Raw genomic sequence first — 20683 nt, 5'->3', positions numbered from 1 at the left:
TAAGAGATTAGCGAGAAAGTCGTAGAAAGGAGGAGAGCTATAAGTGCTTAAACAGAACCAGTGTGGGTTAAGACTTGAAGTAGACGTTAAAGCAACTGTAGTGAGAAAACAGGCTAGCAGAATTCACCAGAGCAGTACAGAGACGCTGTCACAGAAACACCGAAAATGACACAACTCGCTTACCGCAATACGTCAGCACGTCAGTGTCTGAATTGTCCAATGGAGGTGCTGCGAAGCGCAGCGCACCGAAATTCTCGCACGAACCGGAGCACTTCCGTTCACATCAAACGCACATTTCTCTATGCTGGTCGACAAGCGTTTCTGCTCCCAGCTGTTGTCTCCGTCACCTGGCTTGACACATTCGCTCGCGCAGAAAATAGACCAGAGCCGGCCACGGAGCTGCGCGGCGCAGCCGGTGTGGAGGATGACACAATCGGTTAGCATGGGCGCCGAAAGGAAACTGGCTTCACTTCCAGGCGCTTCAAGGCTCTTCGCAGCGCTTCCGTGAGCGGTGTGGCCTGACGGGTCAGAGAGAGGGGGGGGCGAGTGGGAGGTCCGCAGTCGTTTCTAAAGTAATGTTATAGATAATTGTTTTATGTGTTTTAATGTGTAGGTATGTTTTCAAAGACGTTTATGTTGAAATAAAAATACCTACAAGTAGTTATGTTTCCTTGTATTAGTACATATACAAGTATGTTTCCTTGTATTAGTTTGCCCTCTTGTGGACATAATGCGAAAAAAAAAAAAAAAATTCGAATGGTTCGAACCTATGAGTTATTTTTATAAGGAATATTCGAATGTCATTTTTGAGCTATTTTGACAGCCCTAGAGTTAGGAGGGATCTGTTAGGTGCGATGAGTAAGGTAACACGAGAGGTTCCTAACGGGAAGTCTTTTTCAGCTTGAGACCCTGACGTATAAATACCCGCCCCCTACGTCTGGCTCATTTGAATGAGATGGCGGAGAAACAGCGCAAGTGTACCCGTTACATGCATTCTTTGCAATGAAACGCTGTAATTCACTTGCCTACGTGACTACAAAGAGTAACGGTGATGAGATTTCGTGCAAGACTTGCACGTCACACACACAACACATTTGCCCATCATTAATTGTCCTGCATGTCATGTGAGTGGAATAATGTTTAATAGCTTGTAGGTAATATTAATTATAAATATTAATATTAATTAATATTATTACTTTCATTAATGTTGTTGTAAGCTACTGTCATTACCGTCTTGCCTGCATCTCTCTCTGTCTCTGTCTGTCTCTCTGTCTCCCCTTCTGTCTCATTGTGTCATGCGGATTACTGTTAATTTATTATGCTGATCTGTTCTGTACGACATCTATTGCACGTCTGTCCGTCCTGGAAGAGGGATCCCTCCTCAGTTGCTCTTCCTGAGGTTTCTACTGTTTTTTTTCCCTTTTTAAAGGTTTTTTTTGGGGAGTTTTTCCTGATCAGCTGTGAGGGTCCTAATGACAGAGGGATGTTGTATGCTGTAAAGCCCTGTGAGGCAAACTGTGATTTGTGATATTGGGCTTTATAAATAAAATTGAATTGATTGAGGTAGACTGACAGGTCTGATACGTCTTATTCACTCAGCAGCTGACTTGTTGAATGATGGCGAGTGGATTTAATAATAGTGATGTGGTAATAATAGTGAACAATGGTAATACATGCAAAAGTGTGTGACCAAATTGACGGGGGGGCTTTACGTGACGCTTCAGAGTAAGGCCGTCTCATGTCTCTTAATCAGCAATTTTTCTAAGTGGGAGGGACTAAACAGTTTGGTAAGGTGGTTAGCAGTAATTTTAAGGGACTTGGGACGTACCCCAGATCATTGTTGACTCCACAGTACAATTCCATCTGTTTGTGTTTGAATAGTCACGCTTTCTAGAAAAAAGATGACAAAATGTCTTGATTTCAAGCATTGGTGGTTCAGTGGTAGAATTCTCGCCTGCCACGCGGGAGGCCCGGGTTCGATTCCCGGCCAATGCAACATCCTTTTGACAATTCTGAGATTTTGTACTGTATAAGTTGTCCCAATATGCAGGGCTTGAAATTAACTTTTTTACAGACACCTGCTGTTCACATCCTATCCCATGTCCAGTACCCCCTCTGTTACTTGCCCCACTAATAAAGTCAAATATTCAAAACAGAGTGGCAATGGAATACAAATTTTCAAAAACGAATAGTCACATTGTCCATTTAATGGCAACCGATATGTACCTGTCAGATATTGTCCACATTTTTCAATGTTGTAGAGCAAAATAGCTTAGGTGACAGCTAAGCTTGACAAAGTTAGAGATGGTGAGCCCATGTCTATGCATAAAGGCTGGTGCACTCACTCCTTTTTATATGAAGGAGACAGTTCAAACCCGGCCATGTGTGGCTTATCTGGCGGTGATTTTGCGGTAAAATTCCTCGGCCTCTTGTGGGGAGGGAAACAGCTGAATCTTCCCGCCGTGCAGCACCCTCAATTGGCATGGTTGGAGATGAAACCCTCAAAAGGCTCCCATGTCGATAAACAGCTTCTTAACGGCGCTGAACTCCCGTCTTTGTCGGATCGTTTATGCTGAAAAATCTAGGGCTGTACCCAAATATTCCGATATTCGAATATTCGTTTCTATGGGTAGGTATTCGTTATGAAAATTTGGTATTTGATATTCGTTTTTTTATTTACTTATTATTATTTTTTACATATTTTTTTTGGTGCTAAATGTAGTCTTTTTGTTGTTGGTAAATGTAGGTTATCAATAAAAATCAAAACTTTTAAATTGCATTGTTAAAAATGTGAAAATATAGTATCCTACCAACTGAGCTTGTGCACACGGCACGCTTGAGCGCATCCGTCTGAGACTGTGGATCACTGCCAAGTTTTACCACTTTATCACTATTCCCTCTAACTTGTAGCTGTTTTTTCATTATCTTTTGAATTTAATATGAATTATGGAACCGTTTTTGTCAACGTTTCTTTCCCCCGTTTTGTACAATAAATTATTGTTTTAAAGTTTCAACAAGTTTCTTTTGGAGTGCGTGACACAAGTGTGTTTTGAAAACGACCGGACTGTCACCTGCTCAACGCATCAGTACCTTCGGATGCCATGACAGTAATAGCCAATAATGTCAAAATATCATTTACAGACCAATTTAACAGACCATCACTGCTGCCCGACCCGCAGGTCCATTTGCGGGTCCCGCGGGTAACGGGTCGACCCGCGCATCACTGCTCAGCTCAGTCTATAAAGGCTGTACACAACAGTAAGGCTATAGACATTATATTCTATTCAGGCCGGCAGAACCAGCAGTGCATCGGCTCTACAGTGCACGGCACTGCTGATTAACCATTTTATTGCAGCACAGAGTGTCTGCCAGCAACCAATTACTTGCAGAGGCTTCCTACAACTTGTTTCAACGGTTCCAATTTAATCAGAAGACAAATTAAACAGGATGACTAGCCAATGTGAAAATCAAAAGAAAGCTGTGCAAAACTCCACAATACAATTAGGTCCGAAAAAACCCCGGAGTCCGCTCGATTAACTTTACCCAAGTTGCTCTCTAGCACCGAAATTGAGTTTGTCAGGTTACCCAGTCGGTCGTTTATTCCGTCCAACTTGGAGCTGAACTCAGAGCGGAGTGCTTTTAGCTCCGTTAGAACGTCGGCTATATTAGCCATGTTGCTAGCTTCGTTATCCTGGACCGGCGGTGCTGCCTTCGCGCTCCGTGAGCTTGTTTTGCGATCTTGTGTAAAGATGTCGCACTCCTTGGCTGCTGAGGGTTTTGACATAGTCTGTTTCATGTAGATGGTCAGGTTTGTAAAAGTTTAAGGTGATTTTGTGTGCGAAGTTGTGTGGAGCCTACACACTATGCTGCCATCTTAGTTTGGGTCCAAACCCCGCCCCCATGGATGCTGTTTTTTGACATTTCCCATTTCATATTGTGGGTCACTGTTTCAGTGCAGTGCAGAACTGGTCAGTGTGAGCATTGGTGGTTCAGTGGTAGAATTCTCGCCTGCCACGCGGGAGGCCCGGGTTCGATTCCCGGCCAATGCAACAGTCTTTTGACATTTCTGATGTAGTGTATCTTATGGTATGGTAACACATGACTTTTTCTTCAATTACAGGATTTTAGTATACTGAAACAGCAGAGTCTTGTGAGTTCCATTAGACAGAGGTGAAGTGTGCTTTGTATAGGAAAGAATATTGCCATCTCAACACAGTGGGGAACTGGAACCAGGCAGGACATACTCCACAGCACCAGTATTTTCTCCTGGTTCAGAATCAGGTTCAAGAGGTTTCACTCCTGGAGAAGGGCTGGACTTCTCACCAGCCCCTGACTCAGTGCCGCTGTGCTGCAGTTCTCCCAGGGTAATGATAGGGTTGCCTCGATGCAACTGTGAGTTGCTTAGAGGAGGTCTCTGACTGTTGTTTGTACTCATGCACCAAACAGCAGTTCGGAGTACTTGGCCATCTTGGAGTTTCTGGTGGGTGTTCTAGAAAGGGTACCCACCAGGGCCTCCACAGTTCTTATGGGGGACTATAACACTTCTATTGGCAACAATCGAGAAGACTGGAGGGAATCCAGACATGATGTGGAATGTCACCACTCTGACTGGAAAGGAACCAGTGCTTGTGTTCATAAGTGTACCTACAGATACCAGATTACCCTACACCAATGATCGGTGCTTGACTTTGTGGTCATAGCATCAGATCTGCGGCTGTCTTGGACACTTGAGTGAAGAGCGGAGCAGAGCTGTTAACCAATCACCACCTGGTGGTGAGTTAGATCAAATGGCAGGGAGGCTGCTGGGCAGACCTGGCAAACCCAAACGTTTCGTGAGGGTGAAGTGGGAACATTTGGCCAAGTCCCCTGTCCACGAGATTTTGAATTCCCACTTCCAAAATAAGTTTTTGCATTGTTGAATGTTGGATTGAGGAGGCGCAGTGAGTGTTTCATTCTGGTTGTGGAACATTGGACCAGCTTGAAGAGCTGCCAGAGTCACCAAGTCACAGAATATGGTGTAGGAGGAGAAATTGATACTTAACTTTGTCATATGTATGCTGTGTTTTGATGTTCCCTATTACATATTGTGAGCCATGGTCTGTCTGCTGTGAATAACATACTCTCACAGGCATTGGTGGTTCAGTGGTAGAATTCTCGCCTGCCACGCGGGAGGCCCGGGTTCGATTCCCGGCCAATGCAACATCCTTTTGACAATTCTGAGATTTTGTACTGCACTGTACTGTATAAGTTGTCCCAATATGCAGGGCTTGAAATTAACTTTTCAAAAAGTTAGGAGCACCAGCAAAATTTTGGGAGCACTCACCGCAATGTAAGAAGCACCAACAGTGTAATCGTTTTTTTTTTATTGCAACAAAAAGTCGACATTATACTGTATACATTACATTGTATGTGTATAGTACACTTATCATTAACAACTTTTTCAGTTGAAGATATTTTTAGAAAAAACAGTTCAGTGGTAGCCTGGCGTTGCCAGACCCAATTTGCAAAATGCGAATGGGTCTGGACACGGTCTGAACATTTCCTCTAATCCCTAGGGGCGGTATCAACGGCTGTCACTCAAAGTGCCCCTTCACGCAATTGGAAAGACGGAAAACCAATCAGAGTAAACGAAACGTGTGACGTAGGCTAGCACAACGCCACTGTAAACAGACCAGCAAGCAAGTTCAGCATGCAGCGGAGATGAGCTGTGATGATGTCTGGGAAAGAGTGTTGCCATCTTTGGGGATTTCCACCTCACTGTGGACTCCGAGTTGCATGGCTGTGATTCCCAGCTTGGTCGCTTCCCTGACCTGCTCCTCCATGAGAGCAACTAGCAGAGTAACAACAATAGCCACTGGGTTTTCACTGAGTCCCATCTTTTTCCCGATCAACGGAGCCAGTTGGTAAATTAAACTTTTACCAAACCCCGTAGGAAAGATGGCAAACACATCCTTTGTTTCAATAAAAGCTTTCAGTGCAGCCGTTTTCTCTGCTTTTAAAGAAGCGCCTTTATGATTGCATGGCCAGACTGATCTGTGGAGAGCACAATAGAATATGAGCTCACGAGATTAGGATGGTTTCACCAGGCTAGTTCAGTGGTGGTTCAGCAGAGGTGCAGTTAGAGCCTGTTGTTTGCAGCTCTTGCGTCAGCATCTCGCTGTGACTGTTTCTGATTTTACTCTTCCTCCCTGCTGTTTTATTAGACTTGTCTTAATTGAAGAAAAGCAGCCAATAAAGTTCCGCTAATTCGGTAATAAACATATTTTAATTCCTATACAGTCTTAAAATAAAAGTCCCCCGTTATTTTGCTTTGTAAAAACTTAAATTGTGAAGCAGCAAAATAAGGAAATACTGAGTTTTCAAGCAGCATCTTCATACCACTTCTAACATGGCTGATAGTGAGCATGAAACAGTAAAATAAAGCAGATATCTAAAGTAAAAACAGGACACAGGAGAGAAACTAAACTTCAAACCACAGAGATTCAGTTAGAAGCTACAAAAGTACTGAGAGCTGAATACACAGAGACTTGTAAAAACACCTTTCTCTCTGTTCTCCCGCAGACAGAGGTGAGTAGAGTCTCACATCACACGGCTTATTTGGGCGGGGCGGCTAAGATTGTGTGTATGTGTATTGGTCAGGTGGTGAAATATGAAAGAAAAGAATGTCTACTCCCCGTCGGGGAATCGAACCCCGGTCTCCCGCGTGACAGGCGGGGATACTCACCACTATACTAACGAGGAGATATTTGTCCTGTTGACTCCTCCCCTTTTAACAGTTTCAGCCCAGCACAACAGTTCAGTTCGAGTTTCAGATCAGGCAGAGTGCTCTGACGTTGTTTGATTTTATCCATGACATGACAAAATGGTGATATATTTATTTTTTTGATGGGGCTGCAGAAGCAAGTAGCACACAGTGCAAGTATAACTTCAGTACTACCACCTTCCCCTGTAGGTCGAGAAATATTCATCAAAATTACGTTTGGAGGGACATACATAATTTCACTGCCATTTATATGAAGCTAGGTTTTCGTTAAAAACATAACATTAAGATACAGGCTTTGATCTACAGATTAAGAAGATTAATCTACAATTATTTGAAAATGGCCTGGATTTTGAAACAGATTAGCCAGATTTGATGACCGTGCAGAGTGCACCACCCATTGTCTTGCTGGGGGAAAGGACAAGGGGTACGTGTGTGTGTATCTTTTCATCTGGAATCAGTGAACTTTAGGAGGGGGGGATGGTGGTAGTTGGCGTGTGTGGTGGAGACTATATGTCCCTCAGCCCCTTCCAGACAGGGCTAAAGTGTTTCCTTTTATCGGATTGTTGTGTGTTACACCATGTCTTGTCATGAGATTTGAATCAGGCTCTTTGATCACCATAGCTGGCAATGTAATGCGTAGTGACAAGCATTAGTTTGTGGCATCAGTTGTTTGTTGTAATGTGTGCATTGGTGGTTCAGTGGTAGAATTCTCGCCTGCCACGCGGGAGGCCCGGGTTCGATTCCCGGCCAATGCAACAGTTGTTTTGTGGTAAAAATTTACTAGTAGAAGGTATTTTTGTGTTTAATAAAGGAATTTCAAATTTTATAGGTCTATTCCAACATTGATGCAGTGTACAGTGCATCACTTAGCGAAGCTGTATCGTTATGCCTGAAATTATGTCTAAACAGGTCACAATAGAATCACTACCACCACTTCTACTATCTTAAATAGCATAGACATAATGGGAGAGAGGTTGTGTTCACACTAGAGGTCGACCGATATGGATTTTTTTATGGCCACTGCCGATAGCGAAGTTTTGCCATCAGCCTCAGCCGATGACTGATATGTACTGCCGACTTTTTTTTTTTTTTTTTTTGAGCTGGTATTTGGGGCCGATATTGTTTTTTCTCTCTCTATTTGCGTGATAGAAATGTCACAATAATAACAATGAGGGGTACACAAGTGTCAATTTTAGAAAAAAACTTTATTGAACACACACAACACACACGTCTCTCTTTAAAAAATATATATATATATTTAAGAGGTAGAGAACAAGTAATGGAAACTGTCAAATAAACATTCAAATGAAAAAGTGATTTAGTGCACTTAGTAAGCAGCATTTAAGTATATGTCTGAACGTAAATATGACTCGGTGAAGTGCTGCCATACGGGGTTGGTTTTCTCAGCCATCAGGGGATTGCTTAAAAAAGAAGAAACAAAAACACAAATTCAGTATATTTTGGTCTAGTACCTTTGTGTTAAACTCATTCTATTAACCCCATATTCTGTGCACATTATATGGGTGCATCATGTTAATAGTAATGTACAAGGCACAAAAGGCTTTCATCATTATCTCCAAAACTGCCCTGATGATAAATTGTTTGCTGGTAGATACTATTATAAGTCAAAAAGACATAATCTGGTTATCACAACAAAATGTAAAATAAAATAGGCTGTTAGGTTAATTAGGTTTATTGTCAACTCATCATAATGCTTTTAATGTTCATGTAGCCATTGTAAAAAAGAAATGCAGTCTTTAATTTGTAAAAGAAGTGTGTCATAGTTTCCCTTTTTTCTACATAAAATAACCTTGTTGTAGGCCTATTATGCAGCCTTCTACACAAAGACAACAGATTCGCAAAAGAAAAGCTATCAAAGAAGCTGTGAGATTTACCCTGTATGTGTGTGCCGAAAATCAGCAGTTTGAATGACAAAATAACTACGTCGATGTCAATGCACCTTAAGCAACGCATTTCGACAACTTGCTTAAGTTTCTACTCTAAAAAGCAAGCAACTTGTTGCATCTATTTTAGGTGCATTATCAACGTTAACTCAAATAAACTTAAACCACGCATAGACTATTTTCTCTTGTCATACTTCAAACAGCTCTCCGGTGAAGCAGCAGTCACACATACACAGCAGCCCGACCCCTCACACACACGCCGCAGATGTGTGTGTGAGGGCTGCTCCTCAGACCACCGTGCCTATATCCCTGCTTGGTCGACTAGACTAGACTGAAACTCTGAAAACACCACTGAATTGATAACGTTGGCGTTATATGGTTACAATTTAATCCCGCAAGTGGTGTCCAAAGTAACTGCCTATGCATATTGACAAACTCAATGAGGCTAGCTCTCTAGCCTAGCTCTAGAATTAGCCTGTGTAGAATCTAGTTTGCTTGATAGCGATACAGTTGCAAGCATATTTAAAGACCACTCATTCGGCATTCACATTTTTCACCCTTAAAGTTCAAGGCAACAATACAGCTCAGTAACCAATTAAAAATACAATTCTCTGAAGGATCAAAACTTAAGCCTTACTGTTCTCTCCAAGGAGCTGTGTTGTTTATTTGGCCACTGTCCAATACTCCGGCTGTGGTGATGTGTCGGACGCGAACTAAACGGCTCTTAGAGCCAGCTCTTTGAAGTGAACGACAGGAGCCGGCTCCTCAATGGGAGCCACTTTGTTTTTGTTTTTTTCTCTTTTTTTCTGTTCAAGCCGTGCGTGATTGGTCAATATGTGTGGTGTCGTCTGTGTGTCCGCACTGAGAAGAAGGGGGAGTGGCGGGGGTTACAGACACACAGCACTGTGAGCACATGAACAGGAGGGAGGGAGACGAGAGAGAGAAAGAGAGTAGGTTGGTACCCTAGGCACCGAGTGGGGGAGGGGAAAGCATGCGTTGCACGTGTTCTCCAGCAACACTGGGCTGCCTGCGGATGTGCCTGACTGTAAATCAGGCCCTGGAAAAAAAACGGCCTAAAAAACATATTTACTTATTTTTTTCTCTCAGCCCTCAGCATTGTGCATTAGCTTGGTGTGAAGCAGGAAAAAACCAACCAAAAAAAAAAAAAAAAAATGTCTACTCCCCGTCGGGGAATCGAACCCCGGTCTCCCGCGTGACAGGCGGGGATACTTACCACTATACTAACGAGGAGATGTTGAAGGTATTTGACTCAACCCTTTTAACAGTACAAGGAATCAAACCCCCTGTAGAGGGGTGGACTCATGCCTTTTCTGGAGTTGCCCAGGATGGGAGGTGCTAGGCTGGTGGGGGGATACTCACGTGTCCTTGGCTGAGTGTTGCTATAGGCCCGTTTCCACCGCAGGAACTTCGGGGTAATTTTACGGGGCCGGGGCCGTTGGTGCGTCTCCACCGCAGGAACCACCCCCGAGGGACAGAGTTCCCGAACTTTTACGGGGGCTAAACAAGTCCCTACCTCGGGGTAGGTACTCAGAACGGCCCCAAAAGACTCCTGGCTGGGGCTTGGGAATTACTTGGTGCTGATTGGATATACTCAAGGAGGGATGTGACGTCAACAGAAAGCAACAAAATAGCCGGCATTTTTAAAACTCAGCAGACGAGGGTTAGCTCGTTCATATAGCTTTCGCTGCCATGTAAAAAAAGCTCACTAAATGGCCCGTGAAAACATTATTCTTTCCAGCGGATATCTTAGTTACAACATGATTGAGCTAGCAAAGCAGTTTTGTGTTGCTATGTGTGGTATTTATTCAGTTTTGGGAAATCACGATGTCTAGAAAGCATCAGCTGACAGGGACAGCTAACAGCAGCAGCAAAGCTAACATCAGGACGTCATCTGTTAAAAGCCTCCCGTTGTCAGATACGACATTAAACTACTCCAGTTAGCACAATCATGTTCTAACTGAGACATCCACTGGAAAAAATATTTTTTTCACGGGCCATTTAGTGAGTTATTACAGACACCGCTATTGGCTAACGGCGTCCCTACATCGCCCCGGTCAAAATGGTCGCGCAACGATTACGTCACATCCAGAGGCAGCCCGGAACTTTACAGGAACCTTCCTCCTACTCCGCTCTCTCAGTGGAGACACGGCGGTTGAGAGGGCCGAAAGAGAGGATGTTCCTGTAATAGTTCCTGCCCCCCAAATAGTACCAGGAACTTCTTCAGTGGAAACGGGCCTTATGTTGGTGTTCTCTGCAGACAATGAGGGGGTCCTGAAGCAGCAGACAGCTACCTGTTTGCTAGAAGGGCTGCAGCCAATGTTTTCTGTAGATGATTTGACAGAATCTACACAGGCATGCTTTAGGGGCTTTGTTCAACGGCATTTCGTTGCTAGACTGCTAGAGGAGGTTTCAACCTTTCGAATGACGTATAGCATATGCTAATTGAGCAGTGTATACCTGTGCGTAACGGTGCGCCCTTCATTCTTGCCTGTGTGCACTAACGCACTGTGACTGTCATTTATTGAGAGATACGTTTTCATTCATAAATAACTTTGAACGGCTAGAAATGCCTAAAAGTAAGTCAAAGACCATGTACAGTGTTCAGGAGGCACGGACGAAGATTTTTGAGGACTCTTAAGATAGTGATCAGGAGTATGCCTCAGATGAAGGGGACCTTTTTATGCAAGACAAGTAAGTTTATTCATGTTATTTCACACATGTTTTATATCTTTGTGTGGTGTTGGAGTTTGTTGCTTGTTACTTGTTTGTTTTTGATAGAGAGATGCACATTTCCAGATGCTATTTCTATTGTATTTATCTGAACCTAGGATGCTTTATTCTTTTTACCACAATTTTCTTTTATTGTGTAGACATGGTTGCTGTATTTACTAGAGGTCGACCGATATGGCCTTTAGGCCGATTATGCCGATGCCGATATTGAGAGAGAGCAGGGCGGCCAATGGCCGATATAAGGCCGATATCACTTTTTTCTCACCCACCTGATAAAATACAATATTTTGTCGTTGTCCCCCGCCTCCGCCCCTTTGCCCACTGGGCGCTGCACAGTGCCCTCCACAGTGGCCACGCCCGAGAACTATACATTCAAGTCTCTCCGGGATCTGACACTCCCGGGACTTCACACCCAGCTAGTCATCACTGATGATAACTATTCCTACAAGAAGAACCCAGGGACTACACTCAGCACAGGTTTGTGCCAACTACCAATGTACTTAGTAATGTGCTGTATAAACATTTTCTAGTTTGACTTAAAGAGGCAACAGATAGGATTCAGGGTTTTTTTTTAACTTGGCGCCACTTAGCGTCAGCGGTGTTGCTTGCACTGTCGCAGCGACCAAATTGACCATGGGGATCAGATAAAATCAATAAAATGTAGGCTGTAAAAGCCACCAGTATACCTCTATGTATATGTAGAATGAGAAGGTGTGTGGACACTATACTAAATAAATGAGTGAAGAGGCCGAGCAACAATTATCAGATTTATCTGAAGAAAAAACAAATAGTAATGCAAATAATTATACCAGAATGCACAGTACCAGTACAAACAGCTCACAGTAAATTATACCAATATGTACAGTATCAGTACAAACAACAGTAGATACATAAGGGATAATGTATAGTGAGCCGGTGACTGTTGAAAAATAACTCCCGACAGGGGAATGGAACCCCGACGCACAGCGGAGTTATTTTTCAACAGTCACCGGCTCACTATACATTATCCTGCTTAGAACATAGCTTACTACTAAAAGATTCAAATGTTACAACTGGCATTAATATTATTAAACTGCTGGTAGAGTGTATTGACAGAGGAGAGGCGTTCACCTGACAAACGGGAGCGGAGGAGAGGATTTTACTCGATTTCTCCCGGTCGGAGATGCTGGGTGCCCAGTAGCTGCGAAGGCTGCCCTCACATTTATGGCCAGTGACCAACATGATCTCCCTTCTCTCCAGGACAGCTTGCGAGAGCTGTGTGGACTAATGTTAACTGATTTTTTTTTTTTTTTTTTTTAAATTAGCATTAGCATTTAACAAATTAAAAACAAAACATCCCTCCCTCTCACCCCCCACCCCTCCACCCCTCCCCAACATCCTCTATGGTTACATACAAAAAACAGAGAAAAAAATAAATAAAATTAAGACAATTAGACAAATAGACAAACACTATGCAGTACACCTTATTCAAGAGGCGTTACATCTAGATACAAAAGACAGCAAAAAAAGGGAAAACAAAGAAAACCACATGCATGTTATTACAGATGCATCCTGTTTTTCTAGGCTTGCTCATCCCAGTTATTTACGTCCTTCAAATTATCAAAATAATTTAAAAAGGGTCCCCATACCTCGTAGAGTTTGAACTTGCTTCCCTGTAAGGTATATTTTATTTTGACAAGCTTTAAATGGAACAGTACATCTTTCAGCCACCTAGTATGGCTAGGAGGTTTAGAATCTTTCCAGTTCAGCAGGATGAGGCGGCGTGCCAGAAGTGTTGTGAATGCTATCACATTGTGCATGTTAGATGACCATTTAGCATTTACACCAAACAAGGCAGTAATGGGTTGTACCTCAATAGTGATACCACACGCTTCATTTAGAGATCCAAACACTGCCTCCCAAAAAGCGCGAAGGCTGGGACAGTCCCAGAACATGTGAAACAGGGTCGCTGGCTCAGTCTTGCATCTCCCACAGGTGAGGTCACTATTGGGATAGATTCTTGCCAGTTTCATTTTACAAAGGTGAGAACGATGGACTATTTTAAATTGAATGAGACCGTGTTTACAACATGGGGATGACTTATGCACTTGCTTCAATATTGCTTTCCAAGTGTCCTCCGAAAAGGGACTATCCAAGTCTTGCTCCCAAAGTGTTCTTATATTTTCCAAAGGCTGCAAATTCAAGTTATTTATGAAAGAATATATATGAGCAATCGATCCTTTCTGATTAAGATCAAGGGACAGAAGTTCATCAATAATATTAGGTAACGGCTCATTAGGGAAAGAGGTGTAACTTTTCCTGACAAAGTCCCTGATCTGTAAATAGCGAAAGAAACTGATTTTGATGCTCCTCAGTCTAAGGCCGTTGAAGTGAAAAGTCCAGTGTTCACAGCTGGGCGTAACTTAGCTGGTCGATGTCCGTCGATAGCTGCATCCGTGAGAAGAGAACAGAAGGAAGGGAGGGGGGTATCACTGTCCGAGGGCTGCCGTAGAATGGCAACGAGGATGTCAGCCGACCAGCGCTCGCTACCTGGTCCCTGGTTGCGGTGATTTGCGATGCTGGCCAGCTAGGAATTAACTAGCAGCCAGTACAGTACAGTCCTCTCTCGTGTAGCTAACATTTAGCCGTGTTACTTACTGATCCATTAGAAAAAAAAGCTAGCTGGACATGGGTTTTGAAGCCTCTTTGGTCACGGAGCTCCCTCCATCTCTTGAACGCCTGACTGAGGTTTACTCTTGTTTTTCCTCTTCATTTATCACTCTCCTTTGCCTCCTGAGACAGAGGAGCTCGTTTTCTTTCGCTAGGCCGTTTTTCACTTGTTTCCAAACTTTGTCCGTCTGCCATTGTGCTCGTGACTCAACTATCTCATGCCCAGCTCCTCATAAGGACCAGCTCCAGTCCCTGATTGGCTGACTGACCAGGTCCGCAATACATGATGTGTTTCCTGCTGTAAAGCAGATTTTTTTCTGTGAAATTTCGCCCCTGATGGCAGAAGCTTTTTACAAAGAATGCAAAGCCACTAGGTAACCTATGTAAACGCTGATAGTCTGATTTTACTGTGGCCACTACCCTGTGCAACCCACATTATTTTCATAATGATGTGTTTAGTAAAAAATGCTGTCTGTTGCCTCTTTAAATAAAAAACAAACCTTATGGGACAACTTGGATGCATTCTTTTCTTTTTCTTTCTTAATGTTTTGCAAAGTATCGGATTGGACTCGGTATGGGACTTGGTTTCAAAATAAAGGACTCGTATCGGATCGGATGCAAAAAAAAAAAAGTGATCGGGACATCCCTAGTTTTTGGTTATCACTGGGAATGGGAGCTGGGAAACTTATAAATACTTATTGCAGAGTAATTATGTTCACTATTCCGTTACGTTATTTTCATTCTAAAGTGGCCATTTCCTTGATGGCTGTGTGTATCTCAGACATGTAGACAAGGTATTCCAGCCCCTTTATGATGATTGCATTGCCAATTCTACACTTGAATAACGGAGAACTCCGAGCACTGGTGTTTATATTTTTGTTCAGTATAGGCAGTGCTTAATTTGAGCCGGAGCGTACTGGAACACACACCAGGATCTTTTCAGAAAAGGCCCTGGTGCGTTCCGGAACTAATTTGCATGGGTCTAGAACTTTTCACATCCAAAAACTACATACAGTATTGGCTGATGTCACTAGTGTTGCAGGGTGGAGTACCGGTGCCTCACGTACCACTACTGTGGGATAAGTTCAAAGTCCAATCGCAAGAGGGTGAGTGTCCTAAAAATAGTTTTGTGCGAGCAAAATAAATCATTCAGCACGCTGTGCGAGTACAGAGTTCAACCAGCAGCAGAAACGAAAGGCGAATCCTGCTGGTTGTGGGTTGAACGGGGACCACAGACAGGAATACAGAGGTCAAATAGCCTACGGCGGCTCCGCGGTGCAAGATAACGGCTTACCGGCGACAGAGAAGTCCGACTCCAGGTCCAGTAGCCTAATTTCCTTTTTCGTTGGCGTCATGACTGCCCAGTAGTACCTGGACAACTGAGCCGTGGCGGCACACAGGTATGTGGCGTGTCAGAGGAGAAACGAGCCGTTCACATTTCTCTCTTTGTGGCAGGTAACGGTCCACAAACTTTTACTTTAGGGACTGTTCTTTACTTATGAAGGGACTGTTCTTAACTTGTCAGGGATGGAGGGTGGCTGGTTGATTTTTATTTTATTTATTTATTTTATTTCAATCCCCCCTATGTTAATCACTTATTGATGCTGTTTTTGAAGTATGAATAAGTCAATAAGTAATTTATTCCATTGAAATATCATTGATGAATTATAGAAAAGTGATTTATCTTTTTATAAATGACAAAAGGCACATCTGCCTCATTTTTGCTGTGGTATCGTGATACTACTCAGAACCGTGATACTTTCACTGGTATCGTACCGTGGGTCCCAATTTTGGTACTGTGACAACACTAGATGTCACAACCATTCCATTCAGAGTTGCGCAGTGAGGCGGCTCGGGTGCCGCTGGGGACACTGCTCTCTTAGAGGCCCAAAGTGTTCCCCTTCTTCTAATTTTACAAATTAAGCACTGAGTATAGGCAATTAGAAAATGCACTGGAGATGGTGAATGCGCATTTCAAAGCAACACAAACTCATTATACGAGTCTACCGTTGTCTCCCAACGAGTCTCGAGCCTGTGAGGCTGGAGACTACACCATGCCTCAGTTGGATTGTACCATCTTGGCTGAGTGGCACACGCTGAAATCACCACACGCGCTGAAATGCACAGCTGAAGGCTGTTGGCAGAGACGTGTCTGCACTCTGCAGACATTCTTTTTAGATTGGCCTCGTGAGCACAGGGATCGGCCTAAGCCGATTACTTCAAAATGGCGTTAGATTGGCCCGATTAATCGGCCGGCTGATTGATCGGTCGACCTCTAGTATTTACTATTGGCAATAACCTAAATATCAGACTATATTACAGCTTATTATTATTGTTGTTGTTGTTTTTATTATTATTAATGCTATTGCTAAAAGTATTACTACTATTACTACTCACTTATTTTATCATTATTGTAGTAGTTATCACTTGTCTGCTGGTGTTTGTGTTTGAATAAGACTACTTTTTATTGGCTATAACATTTTTTTGTATTGGTAGACTATTTCTAACCTGGTTTATTCTTGTCTCAGTTTTGAGGAGGAAGATGATGATGATGATGATGATGATTATGATTATGATGATGATGATGATGAGCGGGAGCCTCCTAAGTCCTCTCCAGCTCCATCCCAGTCCAGGAAGAAAAGGAAGTCATGGTATGTATTTTGCATGATCTCATTGTACTATTATTGTGATCTACTATATTGTCTGTCCCATTGAGAATTCATATTTGCACAAATCTACAAATAAGTGAATATAATTATTATTACTGTACTGATAACAACTCGTTCTAATTATTTAATCACAGTCCAGAGGTGGAGGACACAGATGAACTGGCAGAATCCAGTTTGCTAGGGTTATCATCATCAGCCCCTCCCCCACCACAGCCATCCAGGACAAGGAGGAAATCTGCACCTCCAGCACCCACCTCACATTCCAGAAAAGGATCAAAGCCATCACTAACACCTAAAAGGAGCACAGGATGTGGCTCAACAACTCCACCCTCTTCAATATTGACACCTCCTGCACAGACCCCCGCTACACAGAGGACAACTGAAGAGGAATTAGGGGAGAGTGTGAAAAGGCTTGAGATGAGCGACCAGGACACGCAGCCGCCCCCACACAACTTTGTCCCTTGCCAACCAAGTGGCCCCACTATTGGCAGAGGATCAAGATGGACACCGTTTCAACTATTCAAGTTGTTTTTCAACACGACAGTTGTATGCACTCTCATCACTAACACTAACAAGATGGCACAGAAAATGAAAGCAGCAGGGAAGAAGTTCAGGTGGAAACCTGTTTCGAAGGAGGAATTTTACACCTTTGTGGCAGTGATAATTTTCTGTGGACTGGTGAAGTGCCCGGTTAAAGACGATTATTGGAGGAAACAGAGCTCCTACAATTTCCGCTTTCCATCTTCTGTCATGAGCCGGAATCGGTTCAATTCAATCTTCTGGTGTCTTCACTGGAGCGATCCTGATGAAGATGAGGAAAATAACCAGAAGAAAGGCACTCCACAACATGACCGGCTTTTCAAGGTGAAGCCACTATACGATGACATCCTGTTGGCCTGCAAAGCTACATATTATCCTGGCCAGCAGCTTTCTACAGATGAAAGAATGTTGGCCACTAAAGCGAGAATAGGGTTCAAACAGTATTTACCCCTCAAACCAACAAAGTGGGGGATAAAGCTGTTTGTTCTTGCGGACATGAATGGCTACACGTGGAACTACTTCATTTATGAGGGTAAAACAGCTGAACAGTTGACGGATGGACTGGGCCACTCAGCCGTCATGCGGCTTCTGGATGTTTCACTTTTGGGGACTGGATATCAGGTGTACATGGACAATTTTTACACCAGCCCGAAGCTCCTCTCTGACTTGGACCAAAAGAAGATCATGGTTTGTGGGACGATGCGCGAGAGCCATAGGGGTTTTCCTGCCATCGAACCAAACAAACTGTTGAAGAAGGCCAAGCGGGGAGAGTTTAGATGGCTGAGAATGGACAGGCTGCTGTTCGTCCAATGGATGGACACAAAACAGGTGACTGTAGTGTCCAACTTCCACCGAGCCTTCAGTGGCTTCATCACCAGAAGAAGGGTGAGGGATGAGGCTGGAAATGTTTGCAAAACTGATGTCACCATACCCGATGCAGTGAAGGACTACAATGCCTTCATGGGCGGAGTTGACCTCTCAGACGCCCTTATCGGTTACTACAGTGTGCTACACAAAACCATGAAGTGGTATAAATAAGTTTTTTACCACATGGTAGACATTGCTGTAGTGAACAGCTACATCATATACAAACTGCTTGCAGTTGGGTGTGGAGAGACTCCAGTGAAACAAAAGAGGTTCAGGGAGCTCCTCATCAAAGAAATGACTACGCAGCAACCATCCCCAACTCGCCGGCCAGCAACAAAAACATGTGGACCCATCTTTCCCTCCCAGGATGCGACAAAGGGTCGAAGACAGTGTGTTGTTTGTAAAAACAAGACCCCAATAATTTGCCGAAAGTGCATGATGCCCCTCTGCATTATTCCAAAGCGAAACTGTTACATTCAGTGGCACGACAAACAGAAATCATAAAAACAAAACTAGCAAACTGAAGCCTGTAGACAAAGAATTATATCTCAGCTCAAAAACTGCCTCACTTCCAGATTGAAGCCATTTTACAAACTTCATCTTAGCCTCAACTAACTGAAGCTTTGAGTTTGAAGTCTTATTTTTATTTTATTTACAGTGTGCCATTTTGTTTGTTGTTAGAATTTCTTTTGGTCCTAGAATTGTTAGATTATCATCAGATTATTATCAGTATCACATTAGATGACCTCTCTTTACTGAAAATAAGAGAAGAACGAACTCTCAATATGGACCAGCATCTCAGAAGATCTAGATCGCTCGGGAGAAATGGGTACCAGACAGCAAAGATGAAACAAGACTCGCCCTCGACAGTTATGGTTGAAAGGTACAGAAAAATAAAAATGTATTCTATCTTCTTCAGTTCTTTATTTTCTTTTGCAAGTATGAACAGCTTTTATAACATTCACCAGAGAATAGTAAAAAAAAACATGTAGTTCAAGTCTGTACCATGTGCAAAATCTAGAACATAGATTGTAAGTAAATGGACATAGGTGAGATGGGCCACTCTGAGAGTCAAATGTTTATGGCTTTGCCCTGGTCTCATCTCAAAATTGATGAAATCTTTCACCATCATCCTGGCGTCAAGAGTGGTGGAGGTGTCAGTTGGAAACCATCCAGATCCCAGTTTGCTGATTACCATCCTGGGAAAATCCAGCGTTTTGACAACTCAGCCAGATTAACTGCCAGACCAGGGTCGTTAACTATGCTTTTAAGTTCACAGATCTGCTGAGATCCCAGCAGGAGGGAGAGACTCCAACTCAACCACCACTGAAGGATCATATCTTTGATAAAACAAACTGTTTTCTGAAGGACTTAATACTCTACCTCCAATAAAACCACATCCTCTCTTCCCTTTTATCGCATCTATGGGAGTCACCCCAGCTCTATCTTGCTCTCACCCTGGTGACGATGAGATAAGAAAACAGATGTGGGGGTTGTAAATTCAGGATAAATTCCTGAGCAGAGACTAAGTTTATCTTGTTAACCAACTTGAAATGTCACTTGAAAGTAAATTATACATTTTATCCATGTTCTAACATTGTAACTGTGCATAATCCTTGTTTTTTTAGTTGAATGATATGGGTTTTTTTTTTTTCAGTCTTGCAGGTCATAGTATAAGTGAGTTATAATTTCACGTGTTTAACCCTTTGGGTCCTAGGCCTTTTTGGGGACATTTTTTACTGCCTTTACTTTTAAGCTCATATCACAGCCATTATAAAGGGTACATACACATGCTATGTCTTTTTTTTTTTTTTTTTCTCAGGACAATCTGGACTATCCAGTTTTTCCATCATTACATGTCCTTTTATGTGCCTGTATTTTATATTAATTTTTATATCAATGAAAATAAACAAATACGTGTTATTAAATTTTTAAACGTATCTCACCCTCCTCCGAGAACCGTCACCTTATCGTGGTGGAGGAGTTTGAGTGCCCTAATGACCCTAGGAGCTGTGCTGTCGGGGGCATTTCGCCCCTGGTAGGGTTTCCCATGATTGGTTCTGGGCGAAGGGTCAGACGAAGAACGGTTCAGAAGACCCTTCATGATGGAATATAACAAGAGTTGGTGTACCCGGCCCGGAGGGTTACCGGGGCCCCGCCCTGGAGCCAGGCCTGGGGCTGGGGCCCGTGGGCGAGCACCTGGTGGCCGGGCCTTCGCCCATGGGGTCCGGCCGGGCCCAGCCCGAACCGGCTTCATGGGCTCGTCCCCCTGCAGGCCCACCACCCGCAGAGGGATCCAGAAGGGTTCGGTGCAGTGTGGATCGGGCAGCAGACCAAGGCGGGGGCCTTGGCGGTCCGATCCTCGGCTAAGGAAGTTGGCTCTTGGGACATGGAATGTCACTTCTCTGGCGGGGAAGGAGCCGGAGCTTGTGGAAGAGGTTGAGCGCTACCGGCTAGATATAGTCGGCCTCACCTCAACACATAGTTCCGGCTCTGGAACCCAAGTCCTTGAGAGGGGTTGGACCCTCTCCTTTGCTGGA

At 43.5% G+C, this 20683-nt stretch overlaps 1 protein-coding gene and 6 non-coding genes across 7 annotated transcripts in view; 5 read left to right on the top strand and 2 right to left on the bottom strand.

Moving 5' to 3' along the window:
- LOC126401823 (piggyBac transposable element-derived protein 4-like) overlaps positions 1-18859 on the top strand; it is a 30005-nt gene extending 11146 nt beyond the window's left edge. Inside the window, exons 2-3 of the mRNA XM_050063341.1 lie at positions 16596-16718; positions 16871-18859. Coding sequence (XP_049919298.1) covers positions 17154-18314 — 1161 coding nt within the window. The 5' untranslated portion in view covers positions 16596-16718; positions 16871-17153 and the 3' untranslated portion in view covers positions 18315-18859. The remainder of the gene's footprint in view (positions 1-16595; positions 16719-16870) is intronic.
- On the top strand, positions 1925-1995 carry trnag-gcc (transfer RNA glycine (anticodon GCC)). The gene has a single exon. It is a non-coding gene; the product is annotated as a tRNA-Gly (tRNA).
- Positions 3979-4049, top strand: trnag-gcc (transfer RNA glycine (anticodon GCC)). Its single transcript has one exon. It is a non-coding gene; the product is annotated as a tRNA-Gly (tRNA).
- Positions 5129-5199, top strand: trnag-gcc (transfer RNA glycine (anticodon GCC)). The gene has a single exon. It is a non-coding gene; the product is annotated as a tRNA-Gly (tRNA).
- On the bottom strand, positions 6670-6741 carry trnad-guc (transfer RNA aspartic acid (anticodon GUC)). Its single transcript has one exon. It is a non-coding gene; the product is annotated as a tRNA-Asp (tRNA).
- Positions 7448-7518, top strand: trnag-gcc (transfer RNA glycine (anticodon GCC)). Its single transcript has one exon. It is a non-coding gene; the product is annotated as a tRNA-Gly (tRNA).
- trnad-guc (transfer RNA aspartic acid (anticodon GUC)) lies at positions 9847-9918 on the bottom strand. The gene has a single exon. It is a non-coding gene; the product is annotated as a tRNA-Asp (tRNA).
- Positions 18860-20683: the final 1824 nt, after the last annotated feature.

This window comes from Epinephelus moara, chromosome 15 (assembly GCF_006386435.1).
Source record: "Epinephelus moara isolate mb chromosome 15, YSFRI_EMoa_1.0, whole genome shotgun sequence".
In the NCBI taxonomy this organism is placed as follows: domain Eukaryota; kingdom Metazoa; phylum Chordata; class Actinopteri; order Perciformes; family Serranidae; genus Epinephelus; species Epinephelus moara.
Note: the sequence above shows the minus strand (reverse complement) of the source record. Positions and strands in the feature narration are given on the sequence as shown.